Genomic DNA, 16408 nt, shown 5'->3' on the forward strand with positions numbered 1-16408 from the left:
GACCTCAACTCTGTCCTGCGCCCGGGGCCTGTGCGCTGGACACGGAGAACTGACACGGGGGCCCCCAGCCCAGGGCGGAGCGGGGGAGCGGCCCCCTCTCTGTGGTGGGTCGCGGACCTGGCCCAGAGCCTGCGCCTGGTGGGGGAGACCTGCCGGGCGGGAGTGCGTCAGGGCGCGGGCGCCCTCCCTGCTCTGTGACGCGGGACCCCGGGGCGCACGCGGGGCGCACACCACCTCTCCTGGCCTCTGACCCGGGCCGACCATGGCGGCGCTGCGGCTCCTGGCGTCGGCGCTCGGGCGCGGGGTCCCCGCCCGCGGCTCAGGGCTCGCGCTGTCCCAGGGCTGCGCCCGGCGCTTTGCCACCAGTCCCCGGCCCCGCGCCAAGTTCTACACGGACCCGGTGGAGATGGTGAAGGACATCTCTGACGGGGCGACCATCATGGTCGGGGGCTTCGGGCTCTGCGGGATCCCCGAGAACCTGATCGCTGCGCTGCTCAGGACCGGCGTGAAGGACTTGCAGGTGGTCAGCAGCAACGTGGGCGTGGAGGACTTCGGCCTGGGCCTCCTGATGGCCTCCAGGCAGATCCGCCGCATCGTCTGTTCCTACGTGGGTGAGAACACGCTGTGCGAGAGCCAGTACCTGGCAGGAGAGCTGGAGCTGGAGCTCACACCCCAGGGCACCCTGGCTGAGCGCATCCGCGCGGGGGGCGCCGGGGTACCCGCCTTCTACACCCCCACGGGCTACGGGACCCTGGTCCAGGAAGGGGGCGCCCCCATCCGCTACACCCCAGACGGCCACCGGGCTATCATGAGCCAGCCCCGAGAGGTGAGGGAGTTCCAAGGCGACCACTTCCTTTTGGAGCGCGCCATCCGGGCGGACTTCGCCCTGGTGAAAGGGTGGAAGGCCGACCGGGCAGGAAACGTGGTCTTCAGGGGGAGCGCCCGCAATTTCAACGTGCCCATGTGCAAAGCTGCAGACGTCACGGCGGTGGAGGTGGAAGAGATCGTGGACGTGGGGACTTTTCCCCCAGAAGACATCCACGTTCCAAACATTTATGTAGATCGTGTGATAAAGGGGCAGAAATACGAGAAACGAATTGAGCGCTTGACGATCCGGAAAGAGGAAGATGGAGACGCCGAAAACAAAGAGGACGCCAGGACGCGCATCATCAGACGCGCAGCTCTGGAATTTGAGGACGGCATGTACGCCAATCTGGGCATAGGCATCCCCCTGCTGGCCAGCAACTTCATCAGCCCCAGCATGACCGTGCATCTTCACAGCGAGAACGGGATCCTGGGCCTGGGCCCGTTTCCCACGGAAGATGAGGTGGATGCCGACCTCATCAATGCAGGCAAACAGACGGTCACGGTGCTTCCCGGGGGCTGCTTCTTCGCCAGCGACGACTCCTTCGCCATGATCCGAGGGGGACACCTCCACCTAACCATGCTCGGAGCCATGCAGGTTTCCAGATACGGCGACCTGGCAAACTGGATGATCCCTGGCAAGAAGGTGAAAGGCATGGGCGGTGCCATGGACTTGGTGTCCAGTCCGAAGACCAGAGTGGTGGTCACCATGGAGCACTGCACAAAGGACAACATCCCTAAGATCGTGGAGAAATGCACCATGCCACTGACCGGGAAGCAGTGCGTGGACCGCATCATCACCGAGAAGGCCGTGTTTGACGTGCACAGGAAGAGAGGGTTGACGCTGACGGAGCTCTGGGAGGGCCTGACCGTGGACGACGTCAAAAAGAGCACGGGGTGTGCCTTTGCTGTGTGCCCGAACCTCAGGCCCATGCAGCAGGTGGCACCCTGATGGGACCTGGATCTGGGGGGGGGGTGCACTCCTCAAGGGGTCCCACCGGGTTCCTCAGGGGACGTCGGTTACCGCAGGAATGCATTTACCCAGCGCTGGGAGGCGTTTGCTGCTGGCCTCCGACTTTCCTCCCTAGGTGGACTGTGCTCCTCTAGAGAGCTGCGACTTTAATTAAAAACAACAGGAAAACAGATCAGCTCCTCACTGTGTTCCTCGAGCACTGCAAGGCGCAGGTCTGCAGTGGTGAGGAATGGGTGTCCGCTTTGCTCTGTGATGTTTACACAGAGCGTGCACAGCGCGAGCGCATAAACAGCAGGATTTCATTCAAGCGCCTCCCTGGTACTCGAACCATGAAATGGAGATAAAAACTGATGAGGGAGAAAATCACTCCACCCAGAGTACACCTAAAGAGCCATTTTACTACTGCAGTGAGAAATAGGCGAGCAAAGATGTGAGTTTGTGATTGGAAGACATGCTGTCTTCACAAGCTTGTTTTTTTTTCTTTGTTCTTTTTTTTCTTTTCTTTTTTTTTTTTTTTTTTCCTTTGAGACGGGATCCGGCTCTCAGGCTGGAGTGCAGTGGTGTGATCTCACTGCAACGTCTGCCACCTGGGCTCAAGCAATCCTCCCAACTCAGCCTCCTGAGTAACTGGGACTACAGGCACACATCACAATGCCTGATTATTTTGTTTGTTTGTTTATTTATTTTGTAGAAATGGAGTTTCACCATGTTGCCCAGGCTGGTCTCGAACTCCTGAGCTCAAGTGATCCACCTGCCTCAGCCTCCCAAAGTGCTGGGATTACAGACATGAGCCACTGAGTTGGACCAATTAACTTTAGCTTACTGTAATTTTTTTTTTCTTTTTTAGACAGAATTTCGCTGATATTTCTTCTGGGGCCTTTGTTGTTAAAATTTGTTTCCATGAAGCCTCCCCTCCTCCTCCCACATCTCTCCTCCTGGGACCTATCAGATGTCAAACTTCTAGATGTCTCTAGAAGGAAAGCAGGACCATCTCCAAGGGAAGGGACTGGGTGATGGGAGAGACTGAGAGGGGAGAGGCTGCGGGTGCTGAAATCCACCAGGAAGCTTCCTCTATCTGTGTGTGGCCAAAGGCTACAGCCTAGGACAGGAGGAGTTCTAGAACCCTAACCAAGGGACTAGATGAGTTTTCTCAACTTCATTTGAATTGTTCCTGCGTCATCCAGACCAGACATTTAGGCCTTCCTCTCTGGGATGGAGGCCCAAACTGGCCGCTTGTGTGATGAACCGTTGTAACCCAAGAGGCTGTGAGGCATTTCCTCCTGAATCTATAGTCTCAAAAACTAAAATTAAGAAAAGATTGTGTGTGTGTGTGTGTGTGCACGTGTGGGGCACTTGCTGTTGACAACCAAGCCTGGCATGGTGCATGCATGGCGTAAGTGTAGCTCTGGGGGTTCCCAGGCCAATGGGGGAATGTGGTCAGAGCAGTAAGTTCTCGCTGGTCAAGGACAGATTTTCCAAGGGGCCCATTGGAGCTCTGCCCTGCAGGAAAGGCCAGATCCTGGGAAGGAGAGCGGGGCAGGGAGAGTTGGCACTCATGGAGGGAACAGCCTGGGGGTGTGGGAAAGGGGCCAGGGACTATGGCCTGGGTGGGGGCTTGAAATGAAATTCATCTAGTGGGCAGTGGGGTGCCTCTTGGGGCTCCTGGCGAGGGGCACCTGATTTGCCCTAGGTGTCAGGAGTTTCCCAGAAGCAATGTGGAAAACGCCGAGGTATCTAGAAGCAGACAAGTGACCCTCTGGGCCTCCACCTCTGCCTTTCTAGAAGGGGTCTGCCCACAGCTGGGCAGCCTGACAGCCCCCCACCTGGACTGCCTGGCCTTCCTTGCAGCCAGCTGGAGCCAGGGAGTCCTGCCCAAGAATGGGTGGGAAAGAAGCAGAGCTGATGGAGAAGGGAGGCTCTGAGCTCTGGAAGGAGAGGGCTGGGGGTGGGGGAGCTTCTCCAGGCCTGCCAGATGCAGGGCTCTGAACTGAGACCAGCTTTTAGTCCCCTTCGCCACCCCCATCTCGCCCAGCCATACCCAACTGTGCCCTGCTGTTTGCTGGAAAATTATATGACAATCCTGGCTCCGACCCACCTTGGTCTGGGACCTTGGACATACAGTTGCTGCTCTCTCTGGGCCTTAGTTTCTGCTTCTGTAAAATGGGAACTGGAATTATCTGCTTCCAGCAGTCCCCAGTCAGGCTTGCCTGGCCTGTGAGGCCTACAGAGGGGTTCCTAGCACCCAAGCCAGGCCTGGCTCAGAGGGGCTCTGTGAGGGTCTGTGGTGTAACTGATCTAATGTGACGTTCTATCCTGTGTCTGGGAGACCCCTATAAGACCCTTGAACACAGCTGCCCAGAAGCAAATAGTGAGCAAAGCATGCAGGACTGATGGCGCCTCTGGCCCCAATGCTGCCAGGGCTCCCCAGGGAATCGCAGGACAGAGCTGCACATGCACCCTGGAGGGCTGCCCTGGGCCCCAGGTCGTCCCCATGTGTCAGCCAGTCCGCAGAGTGACACTCCAGTGCCAGGGCTGGTTACCGTCACCAGCCCACTCAGGCTGCTCTGTTCTCTCCCCATTGTGACCTCACTTACCTTTTCCTCTGTGCCCTGGCTCTGTTCCTTGTATTTCTGCTGCTTCCCCATAACCTTGACTCACCATGACTCAAGCCCTGCCCAGTGGATTCTCCCTGGGCCTCCTCTCCATGTTAGCACCTGCAGCTCACAGCCTCCCTATCTCAGCAGCTCTTGTCCATGCTCCTGAGAGGGAGGGAGGCTCTCCTGCCAGCGCATTTGTTTGTGGCAGATGATGTCACACGTCAAAGGTTAGTCTCTGGATTAACTGGTTGTTCAATCAAGTGGCCAAGGGACACCAGGGCTGAGGCACAGCTGCTTAAGGGCTGACCTTTGAGTGGGACTGAGGGTGGGGCAGGCAGTGTCCTTGACCTGTAGGATGTACTGAAGAACTACGTAGGAATAAATACATCTGTATGTATAATTTCTAAGAGTATGTGCATCTGTGTGTTTATACAAACATGTGCATGTGTGTACATACGTGTGTACATCTGTGCTTATAACGTGGAGGTGAAATGTACTCTCGTATAAAATGAACAACTGGCACTGTTTAAAGAGACATGAAAGTGAGCTGGTAATCATGCTTCTGCAATTCAGTATCAGGAAATTTCACCCATGCACGGAGCGAGGAGGCTCCATGGCACTCCATCTTTATCATGAAAGCCAGGAAATAACCTACATGTCTAATGATGAGCCAATATCAAGTAAATTACAGTGTACTGCTCCAAGGGATTTTATACATTTGAAATGTTTATTGTGGAGACTTCTTTAAACAACCAGAAAAAAGTTTTGTGTTTTTTTTTTTTTTTCTTGAAACAGACGCTCACTCTGTCGCCCAGCTGGAGTGTGGTGACACAATCACACCTCACTGCAGCCTCAACCTCCCAGGCTCAAGCAGTCCTCCCACCTCAGCCTCGCGGGTAGTTCACCACCATGCCCAGCTAATTTTTGTTTTTATTTTTTTGTTGAACCAGGGTCTCACTATGTTGCCCAGGCTGATCTCAAATGCCTAGGTTCAAGCAATCCTCCCACCTCGGCCTCCCAAAGTGCTGGGAGTACAAGCGTGAGCCACCTTGCCTGGCCTCAAAAATTTCTTAATTGCTTTTACAATAGAAAGGTTATTGAAATCCAAACAAGTATAGGAGGATGCACAGTTTTATTGGTGAGGCTTGGTGTCTCCAGGGTTAGTTATCATGTTTTTAGTGGCATCCTCAGTCTGGAAGCGGCTGTGGGGGACAATCCCCTGTTTACAGGCTTCACTTCTCCTGGGGCTGAGGCCCAAGTCAGATCTCTGCTTCAGCCTTTTCTTTTTTCTCCATAAACCCAGCTCGTGCATAAGAACTTGGGGTCTGGAATGGGACTGCCGCAGGCTGAAACCTGGGCTCTGGGACTTGGTTCCAATGTCTATGCTCTGCCTGGCATCTCCCTTATGGGCATCAGGGAGACAGTTAATGCCCTGCTTTTGGGCTGTGCCCAGCAGAACAAGCACTCACTAAACTTGGCAGATGCTGCCACAACTGTCTCGGTGATAAATTTGACATTCACACCCCAGAAAGTGCGGGATGGAAGACAGAACACAGGCCTCGGGGTCCTTGGACCGAGGTGGGAGCGCTGGTTCTCGAAGTCACTGGCAGTAGGACTCTGGGTCTCCTGTGAAGAAGGAGCTGCAGGATTACTGTAAGGACCCAATGAGGTGATCTATAGGAAAAATCTTTAAACTTGTAAAACACTTCACAAGTGTCTGTGTCACGGCTGTCACTAATAACACCGCCCGCAGCTCACTGAGGCCCCCCCCCACCCTCCAGATCTGCCCCCAGGAGATGTGGATTGGCTGGGGGTGGACCAAGGACTCCAGGCTTCAGATGTGGAAACTGAGGCTCAGCAGGGACCCTCGGGTCCTCAGCCTTCACGCTCCTGGACCTGCCCAGGCCCCGGCAGAGAGATCCCTGCTGTGTCTGCTGCAGGGCCACTGCCCGCGAGTGACCCCTCTCTCCTTTCTGTCGCAGGGCACAGCGTGGATCCTGGCCTGGCCGGCCTGCTGGGTCAACGGGCCCCGCGCTCCCGACAGCCTTTCGTGGTTACTTTCTTCAGGGCCAGTCCGAGTCCCATCCGCACCCCTCGGGCAGTGAGGCCACTGAGGAGGAGGCAGCCGAAGAAAACCAATGAGCTGCCGCAGGCCAACCGACTCCCAGGGATCTTTGGTGAGGGCTGGGCAGGGTGGGGCCGAGGTCCTGCGGGCTTCCAGTTGAGAGAAGCAGAGTGAGAACCAAGTGGTGGCCCAGAGCCCTCAGGCTCAGGTCAGTTCAAGCTGACGGCCACTCTCTAGCCACCTTTCCTGACCCCATCTTTTGCCCTGATGCACCCTGGTGACCGGCACTCCAGAGGCCTGTCCTGGCTGTCCCTGCCACCCAGAAGGCCCCCTCTCTCCCCCTGGCTCCTCCGGGTCTTTCCCAGGAGCCTCCATCAGAATGAGCTGCCCCTTCCCTGGGAGCCGCAGCCCCTCGTGACCCGCGGTTGTGCCTAGGCACCCCGCAGCATCCTCGGCTGCTTATGTGAAGTTTTCTGCCCAACTGGGCCAAGCCCTTCAGGATCAGGGACAGGCTTGACCCGACCCTGTGCCCTCCTTCCCAGGGAGTCGGCCCTTGACTGGCCTGGTCATGAGCCACTTGAACCTGAAGAATGGGTGTGGCAGCAGAGGGTGGGCTGGAGTCACAGGGGTCTCTAGAGAGGAGGCGGCACAGGATGGCCAAGGGTCCTGCTGGGCTGTTTACTGGCGCGTCAAGTCGCTCACAGGCTGAAGGACAGGGGAGTGCTGAGCACAGTGTCACTCTAGCCGTCGGGAGCCATGGCAGGCTCTTCAGCTGGGTCACGGTACAAGCAGGTCTCATAAGAGACCAAATGGTTTCCTGTCATTCGTTTATTTGACAAATGACAAATCAGGGCATCCCCCGACCCTGGTACCCCATAGTAGCTGCACAGAGCAGGAACCCCAGAAAAGACCTTGTCCTTCTGTCCCTGCAGATGACGTCCATGGCTCCCACGGGCGGCAGGTCTGCCGTCGGCACGAGCTCTACGTCAGCTTCCAGGACCTTGGCTGGCTGGTAATTGCTGACTCTCCTTGTTTCTGAAATGACAATCATCACCTGTAGATCAGAAGTGAATCTGCAGGGAGGACATAGAATCATGAGTGACTTCAGTTTTTCTTCTTTATTTTTTTTCTGTGTTTTCCAAGTTTTCTAAAGAGGGAATATGGTGAGAAAGGGCATTTTATTTTTTAACCATGAAAACGAAGACTGCAACTAAGCTGTCAGCTTTGCAGCAGGGAAACTGAGGCCAGGCTGGCAGTGCCTCCCTGCATCGGCTGCAACTGTGGCTCTGGGAGGTGCGGGCAGGAGAGGGCTGGCTGGGAAGGGGGACGCAGAGCGAGGATGGGGGATGTCGGGCCTGAGCTCCCACCCAGCCCTGTCTGCTGGGGTTTCTAGGTGGATTCAGACCTCCTAAGGGAGACTGCCTTGCAGGGACTGAGGGTGGGTTTGGGCCCTGAGGCTCAGGGAGGTTCAGGGGCACCCCTGGGCTGTCCTGTGACAAGTCCAATGACAGGATGGGGGCTCAGGGAGGGGCACATGGATGGGACTCACCTTCTCCCATGTCCCCTAGGACTGGGTCATCGCCCCCCAAGGCTACTCGGCCTATTACTGTGAGGGGGAGTGCTCCTTCCCACTGGGCTCCTGCATGAACGCCACCAACCACGCCATCCTGCAGTCCCTGGTCAGTACCGTGTCCATCCTGCCCAGCCCCCTGGGGTGAGGGTCTCTGTGGAGAGGGGTCTGGTCCAGCTGGCTGGGAGGGCAGTGAGGCCACCTGCTCCATGTCTCGGGGGCTTTCTCTGCACGGAGTCAGTAACGTGGGTAAATTCCCACAGCTCTGCTGGAACTTGTCGTCACGCAGCCACACTAATACATGTAGACTCACACCTGAACACAGAAACACCCCACACTGACACTGAACAGTTGTGTACACGTGCTTGTTCTATGCACTGCACGTGCTCCTGTGGGACACTTATGCACCTGCATGCGGTGCCCAGACTGACGGAGGCACAGCTCCTTACGGTCAGAGGCACAGCACATGAAATGGACATGCATGCCCGTGTGGGGACTGTGTGATCTTAACACACACGGGCCCCTGAGTACACTGGGAAGTCTGGCCGCCCACGATATGTGCACACGGTGTGTGGGACATGTGTGTGCTATCACCCACCTGTGCCACACTGCAGGCACGGAGCATCTGGACGGTTTGGCTCTCAACCTTTGGCTTTTCCCCCAGTTTTGCTCTTGGCCATTTGTTTTTCTCTGTATCCCCTGGCTTTTGATGCTTCGGTGTCTCGGGCAACCTTCAATGATGAAAGCAGGCTTCTGATGGGATCACTGGTGCTGCTCACCGCGGAGTGCTCTGTGTGTTTGTGGATTCTGGCACCGAGGCTTCCTTCTATAACTTTTTACCTAGAATCCCAGTTCCTGGTATTCCACAGCCTTATGTTTTTCTGGCAGGAGGTTGTTCAAAGGCGATGCCTTGATGTGAGAGGAAAGGAATTACCTAAAGCAGCTCTAAGGCTATGATAATGATTCCTTTCTGGGTGGTCAAATGGCATTTGCTGGACACCTGGAACTGCCTCCTTGGAAAGGCTCAGGGGTGATGAGGACGCGTGGGGCAGCCCGGCCCAGCCACCCTCTATGCATGTGTGGGAGCTGCACGGGAAGGTGACTGCACCTGCAGCTCCCAGACTCCATCCTCTCTGCCCTTGCCCCTGCCCCTCAGGGGCTCAACTAAAGTGAGTGCCCACAACCTGCTGGGCAGCAAACAGGCGCTGCGCTCTAGGGGAGGCTGTCAGTTTGTCGGCTTGTCCAAACCAAACCAACCGTGGAGCTGACACCTCCTGTGAGAAAGAGCAGAGCGGCTGCCTCATCAGTGGAGAGAGACTGGGCCTGGCCTCTCCACAGAAGGAGGGGACCAGTTAGCAGCTGGAGGAGGAATGTTCCAGCAGAAGGAGCAATTCCAAGGCCCTAAGACAGGAGTGAGCGTGGCAGGTTCAGGGTCAGCAGGGAGGAGGGGCTGCGTGCAGTGAGTAGGAGGAGGGCAGAGGGCGGTGACACCAGGGTGGGCAGGGCCGGCTCCCCTAGGGCCTGGGGGTCCGAATGAAGGTGGATTTTATTTCCAGTAACCCAATAGGCTGTCGGAGCTCTTTAGCAAAGCAGTGTTCTGGTCCACATCACCCTTCAGAAGGACCTCTCTCTGGCTGCTGGGGGAGACTGGGATGGGGGATGGGGCGGCAGTGGAAGGTGGAGCAGTTGGGGATGAGTGAAGGCTGCTGTGGTCACCTGGCAGGTGATGGCAGCTGGACGGGGCAGGTGGTCCGAGGCAGCATGGAGGTGGAGGTTGAGCCAGGGGCTGCTCCCAGGGAAGGGAAAAGGCGAGAGGAGTCATCCAGGAGGCCTCCCAGGTGGGGACTATGATGTCAGGGCAGGAGGAATTCTGTGTTCTGCTGAGGCCCCGTTAGACCCCAAGTGCAGAAGTGGGGAGGGGAGCAGGATCCGTAAGTCTGGAGTTCAGAAGAGAGGTCCAAGTGAGCCTGGGGAGTGGAGAGGTGCAGGCACGTGCAGGGCCTTGAAGTGCTGAGGGCGGATGCAGTCCTCTGGGAGAAGGAGCAGCACAGGAGAGGGGCTGAGGCCTCGCCTCCCAGAGCCTGGGAAGGGAGGCCAGGATGTGGGAGGCAGAGCCTCTGGGTGTCTGAAGGACCAAAAGAAGAAAGTGGTCCTTCCAGGCTCCCCCTCTGGGACCTCACTAAGGCACAAACCTGGCCATGCGGTCTCCTTCCCATTATCCCCAGGAGGAAGTCTGAGCCCTTGGCCTGGGACTTGAGGCCCCTCATTAGTGCCCTGTCCACCTGCCCCACACCCCCTGCCATGTGTCCCTCCCTGGGCACTGCAGGTCACCATGGCTCCCACTCCTGGAGCCCTCAGGGATGCTCTTATTCCTGTTAATAGTTATTATTATTGTGCTGCTCCCATGTGGCCTGGAGATGGCCAAGGCAGGGCGCAGGTGGAGCTGGGGCAGGGATGGGTGGGTCCTTGGAGGAGGTCACTGGGCTCATGTCCCTGCCTGTGCCCCCTTCCTGGCCAGGTGCACCTGATGACACCAGATGCAGTCCCCAAGGCGTGCTGCGCGCCCACCAAGTTAAGCGCCACCTCTGTGCTCTACTATGACAGCAGCAACAACGTCATCCTGCGCAAGCACCGCAACATGGTGGTCAAGGCCTGCGGCTGCCACTGAGCCCACCCCCACGCCCGGCCCTGCTGCAGCCGCCCTTCTCATCCGGATTGGGCCCCTCAGAAGCAGGAAACCCTCAAACCCAGTCAGACCCCAAGCCGGGGCATTACCAGGGAGGACCCTCACAATCATGTCCATGACCCTTTCTCCTTCATGCCAGGCTCCTATGCTCCCCTTGCCCTGCCAGGCGTTTGTGTGACTGTTCTGTCTCCAGCGCAGGTGGTCTCAATCATCAGGCAGTGTTCTACCCAAACCCCTCCCCCGAAGGCATGTCCTGGCCGGTTCTTCAGGGTTGGCACAGAAGTCCTGTCTGAGGTCCTATCCATGCCCCTTACTGGCCCAGGTCGTGAGATAGATGTGGAATGACCTGAGAGGCACCTGGAGCCCACTGTTGGCCACCTCAAGCTCTTCACCATCCATCACAGGGTGTGGTATGTGTAGTCAGGGTCTGATTGGCTCCCCATTGCCTGCCCCTCCGAGGTGCAAGGCTGGGTTTAAAACTGGACGTCCCCTAAAGTATTGTATATTCATAGATCTGAAGCACTGATCCACTGGCCACAGGTAGGCATGTGGAGTCAACTCAAGAAAAAGCTGAGTGAACAGCATTATTTAGGGCTAAAGCCAATGGCATTTATCTTCCCTTGTCTTCCTGCTTTGCATCTGCCTCTGCCATCTACGAAAGCCATATAAGTGCATGGACATTTTGTTTCAGAGAAACAGAAAAATCTTGGGGCTTCCAATTGACCCATCTATCTGCCACCATGTTGCCCCATCAGGAGCTCAGCTCTGTGGAGTTTTCCCTTTGCTGAGCAAGCATGAGGTTGCATTGGGTGGCCCAGGATGACAATGCACAGCACAGATGCCATCATTTCCCTTTCCCCTCTGCATGGCAGACATCAATAATCAATCTGGAATGTTTTTCTTCCAAATCTGAATGGAATTTTCAAATGGTCAGCACAACCACTGCCAACAGATATGATGTAAAGTGAAACCTGGTTGCCATCTTCTGCCATGCTGAGGAGCAGTCCATCCCCGCCCGAGCATGTATCGGCAACATGGGCAGCCTGTGGTCAGGTCTGGGGCAAGGCCAGGGGCCATCAAAAACAGGCTGGTTACCAAAGTCAGTGTCACCCTGGGTGCCCACCAGCGCTGTCCTGTGTCAAAGAAAAGGTCCCTGTCCCAGGGAGTGACAGGCAGTAATTAGGCTGAGTTGGGTGGGGAGGTTTGTCTCAGCCTCTGTTGTTCCTGGAAACCGCTGTTCTCCTTGGAGCAGCCACTGGGAGTTGGAGTGTTTATTTGATTTCTGACTTGCTAAGCCTGTAATTTACCTGCTGGAATAGACAGAGTCCAGCTGCCCAAACCGTGTCATTAAAAGCAGATCCTGGGTCCGCCCCATCCACAGGCACAGCCCGGTGGGGTGGCTCCACCTCCCCATGTGCCCAAAGATGCGCCTCTCTGGAGTTCACATGCTGCACCCCCAGAGAGGGGCCTGGGGAGAGCTGGTCTGGCAGCAGGGGTGGAGGCTGGGGCCACGCTGCAGGACAGCAGCCCCTCCACCTGGACCAGGGAGGGCCTCCGTGTGCAAGCGCAGAGGAAGAGGCCTTCCCATGTATGCAAAGGGCGGCCCCAGGCTGTCTGGAAGTTGGTGAGTTCCCTATCAGCACAGGGATCTCAGCTCTGGCCTGGATGTGAGGAGACCTGCCTTGTAGGTGGCTTCCTTATCTGGGCCTCCATTTTCTATCTGCACTTTTTGATTTCCAAACAACCTTCAGTCAAAGAATCTGTCTACCAACTCCTCACAGTGAGCCAGAAGCAGCCTCATAACCCTGAATGTGGGGCACCGGTGGCTGTCACGAAGCAGAGTTGGCACATAACATGGAACCTGGCCAGGCACGGTGGCTCACGCCTGTAATCCCAGCACTTTGGGAGGCCAAGGTGGGCAGATCACCTGAAGTCAGGAGTTCAAGACCATCCTGGCCAACACAGTGAAACCCCGTCTGTACTAAAAATACCAGATTACCTGGGCATGGTGGTGCATGCCTGTAATCCCAGCTACTCAGGAGGCTGAGGCAGAATTGCCTGAACCTGGGAGGTGGAGGTTGCAGTGAGCGGAGATCACACCATTGCATTTCAGCCTGGGCAACAAGAGCAGAACTGTTGTCTCAACAAAACAAAATTATGAAACCTGTTTGCTATCCTAGTATTTACTTAACAGTTCCTTCTTAACATCAAAGATGGTCTTCTAGGCAATTGTAAATTTTAAATTAGCCAGTTATTTTGACAAGTAATTTTTTACTCCACCTGTATCTTTAGTGCCCAGCCAATGATCTGGCATAGTTAGGTGTGCACCAAGAATGTCTGTAAACTACCTGAAGGTTTGTAGATATGGAATACACCTTACCCATTAATCAAGCTGTGCACAGCAGGAACCAACAGGAGCTGTGATCCTCCTGGTTCATACCGAACAATGGAAAAATATAAGGCTTTGTCTACCTAGTTGGCCAGCAGACTTTCAGCAACTTTTGTCATCCAGATGGTCACCAAATGAAATAAAATAGAAAAATCCCTTGAGCAATGAAACGATTGTGAATGAACACAAAGCCCATGAGTTTAATCCTTGAGTTATCTGTTTGCTGAGCCAAGCATGTGCATTTGCAGCGGGTGGCCCAGGCCGGCAGCACAGATACTGTCATTTCCCTTTTCTTTGCTTAGGGCATGGCCTGTTGCACCAGATGAGGGTTGGAAGGATGACGGTGGTGGTCATTTCAGATCTACTGACAGCAATGAGAAATCAATGACAGTTGACAGGAAGAGAGGACACACACAACAGGCGAAGGAGGAACGCCCAGCAGTCTTGGTCCTTGCAGTGCAATACTGGCCTTGAGGCCAAGTCAGCAGGGGATTCGTAGTCACTAACTTCTAACTGAGACAGGGAAGTAACATGTTCTGGAAAAGGTCCAAAGAAACAGGAATAGAGGCAGTGTAGCAAGAGGCAGATTTTTGGTGCCAAATAGATTTGAATCCTGGTTCTGCTTCCTCCTTTGTAGAGTATGATATTGGTTCTTTCCTCCCAAAGTTATTATAAAGATTAAATATGTACATAAATCTTTAGGATGTCTGACCTATAAATGCTTAACAACAGGTACCTGCTGGTATTATTACAAATGAATTTGCTTATTTTTGAGCCACTTCTATGTCGTCCATTAAACCAAAATGTGTTCTGCAAGGGATGTATTTATTTCAGAGCTGTGCTTTTTCCTAAACAATCTACACATGGCATCCCTCAGAGGGCAGGACTTGTATTCTTATAGCCTTTAAAGACCTAGCAAGTGTCACTTGTGGCAATAGATGTGAAACTTTGCTTGTGTTCCCAGACACTGGGATCCCATGTCCTGCTGAGAGAGGTCCGTACCCACCAGGTGTCTTGGGTGGCAATCTGCATGGGGGAGCTGCCCATCCAGGTCAAGTGCTTGACCCCCTTTTTGAAAGGAACCCTGGATGGGCACTTGACCCCCTTTTTCAAAAATGTCTTTCATTTCTCAAAAAAAAGAATGCAGTTTTGAAGGAAAGTGGGACATATAAAAAATAAAATACAATTCAAATTACCGTAGTCCCACAAGTCAGATAAACACGCTATTAATATTTTGGTGACTTTATTTCTAGGCTTTTTTTCTTAAGATATACAAATACCTATGCTTACATATAACAGATATTTTTACAAAATTGTACTATATATGTGTCTTTGTGATGTGCTTTTTCCACTTTAGTTTCCCATCACTGAACTCTACAAGACTCTATTTTCAACAATAAAAAGTTGGTTCCATAATTCCTTCTTCAGAGGTTGCTGTGAGGCTGCCATGACTGCAACAGATGCTGGGAGCACCTGAAGGTGGCTGTCACGCTGTAAGAGAGGAAACTCCAACAGCCACAGCACTCATCCAGGGCCTGCCATCCCTGGTTTCGGCTTTTGCAACTGTTTCAGGGCCAGCATGTGGGGACTCAGATGGGGCTCAACTCTGAATGAGTTAGTGGGGAAATGAATCAGCAAAAGGAAGCCCTGTGCCCAGTCCTGGTGCTGGTCCAGCAAAGGGAACGTGGAATGGGGAGGCCAGGTGGGACAGGAGCCACACAGTGCCAGGGAAAGCCGCTTTGCTCTCCAGGCTACAGGAAAGGGCGCCCACAGAGCCACTGGGTCCACTTCCCAGAGAGGTCAGTTTTCTCGAGGCAGCCAGGGGCAGCTGCTGCATGGTGCGTATCCGAAGCAGGTGGCCAGGCTGTGGGGCATTCTGCTGCCCAGCTCTGGGGCTCCCCTCCCGGCCTGGAAGAACAGGGTCTTGTCTCCTGTGTCTCTCCACAAAGGTCCTGGCCAATCATGGGAACCTTGACGGTGTCACTCCCCAGGGCTGTGGACTCTGCCTGCCACAGATTGAGGCTAAAGCCTAGTAAGCCACCATTAGCCACCAAAGCCTAGTAAGCCACTCCATTACTACTGAAGAGAGACAGGCTGGGCTTCTAATCCCAGCTCTGCCAAACCATCCTGTGTGACCTTTGGCAGTCATACCACTAAAGCCTCAGTTTACCTGTGCAGGGTTCCAGTGTGCATTGAATAACATCTGTGGACACCCAGGTGGAACACTGGGAGAGAAGTCCACACCCAGTGGCTCCAAACCTGCTGAGCTTTCAGAACTGCCCACTGGCCTCCACCTCCCCAGAATATCAGGGAGGAACAGAGCGACAAAGTTGTCACAGGAGTCTGTCCTTTTATGGGAGGCTGGCTGTGCTTTTTCTACACACTGTCTCTTGGTTCTCATCCAAGCACTGAAGTCAGTGCTATCATCCCCAGCTTCATAGATGCCTGCCTAACACCTGTGACTGACCTCTGATGGCCATAATTTGCACTGAGAAGGAGCTGTGCTTTGAGGGACGGTCTCTTTTGGAAGCTCCATAGGTGTGAGGGGTAACCATGTGGTACATCCCAGCTACCTGGAGCCTGAAACTCAGCCAACTGTAGCAGCTGGAGCTCAGAAAGTCCAGTTGGCACATGGGAGCCAGAGGCAGGGCCAGAATGCCAACATCCCTCAGCAGGAGCTATCCTAGGGTCATGAGGACCAGGGGGCCTCTCCTGCCTCCCGGCTCATTCAGATCTCAATCCAAGATGCAAAAGCTCAGCTCAGTGGATTCTGAATGGTCTGAGCGACCCAACCCACAGGAGGTGTCCAGCAGCTACAGGGCTCAGTCCCTGCTAACAGCCTTCAGCAGATGAGATTCTTTACAAGCGCCTGGCTGACCAGCACCTGGAGGGGGAATGGAGAGAAGCCAGCTCCAAGAAGTGGCTGCACACAGGAGAGCCAGACTGTGAGCCCAGCCGGGGGTGGGACCATTTGTTCTCTTCAGTGGCCAGCAATCCTGTTTTGTAAAGGCTCAGATAGTATTTTAGGCCTTGGGACTGTGATGGTCTATTTTGTGTGCCAATTTGACTAGGCCATGGTATCCAGTTTTTAGTCAAACACTAGTCTAGATGTTGCTGTGATGATGGTTTCTGTTTTTCGAGACAGGGTCTCACTCTGTTACCCAGGCTGGAGTACAGTGGCATGACCATGACTGACTGCAGCCTCAACCTCCCAGGTTCAAGTGATCCTCTCACCTCAGCCTTCTGAGTAGCTGGGACTATAGG

The 16408-nt window shown here is 54.7% G+C and overlaps 2 protein-coding genes across 2 annotated transcripts in view; both read left to right on the forward strand.

Moving 5' to 3' along the window:
* Positions 1–14645, forward strand: part of BMP8B (bone morphogenetic protein 8b) — a 32085-nt gene extending 17440 nt beyond the window's left edge. Inside the window, exons 4-7 of the mRNA XM_007979306.3 lie at positions 6417–6611; positions 7432–7511; positions 8068–8178; positions 10588–14645. Coding sequence (XP_007977497.3) covers positions 6417–6611; positions 7432–7511; positions 8068–8178; positions 10588–10737 — 536 coding nt within the window. The 3' untranslated portion in view covers positions 10738–14645. The remainder of the gene's footprint in view (positions 1–6416; positions 6612–7431; positions 7512–8067; positions 8179–10587) is intronic.
* OXCT2 (3-oxoacid CoA-transferase 2) lies at positions 22–2331 on the forward strand. The gene has a single exon (XM_007979305.3). The coding sequence runs from the start codon at positions 263–265 to the stop codon at positions 1814–1816; it is 1554 nt and encodes a 517-aa protein (XP_007977496.2). The 5' UTR covers positions 22–262; the 3' UTR covers positions 1817–2331.
* Positions 14646–16408: the final 1763 nt, after the last annotated feature.

This window comes from Chlorocebus sabaeus, chromosome 20, assembly GCF_047675955.1.
Source record: "Chlorocebus sabaeus isolate Y175 chromosome 20, mChlSab1.0.hap1, whole genome shotgun sequence".
NCBI lineage: Eukaryota > Metazoa > Chordata > Mammalia > Primates > Cercopithecidae > Chlorocebus > Chlorocebus sabaeus.

Bases quoted from the DNA above. Each gene is read 5' to 3' on its own strand.
- OXCT2 (XM_007979305.3), top strand. From the start codon at position 263: ATGGCGGCGCTGCGGCTCCTGGCGTCGGCGCTCGGGCGCGGGGTCCCC.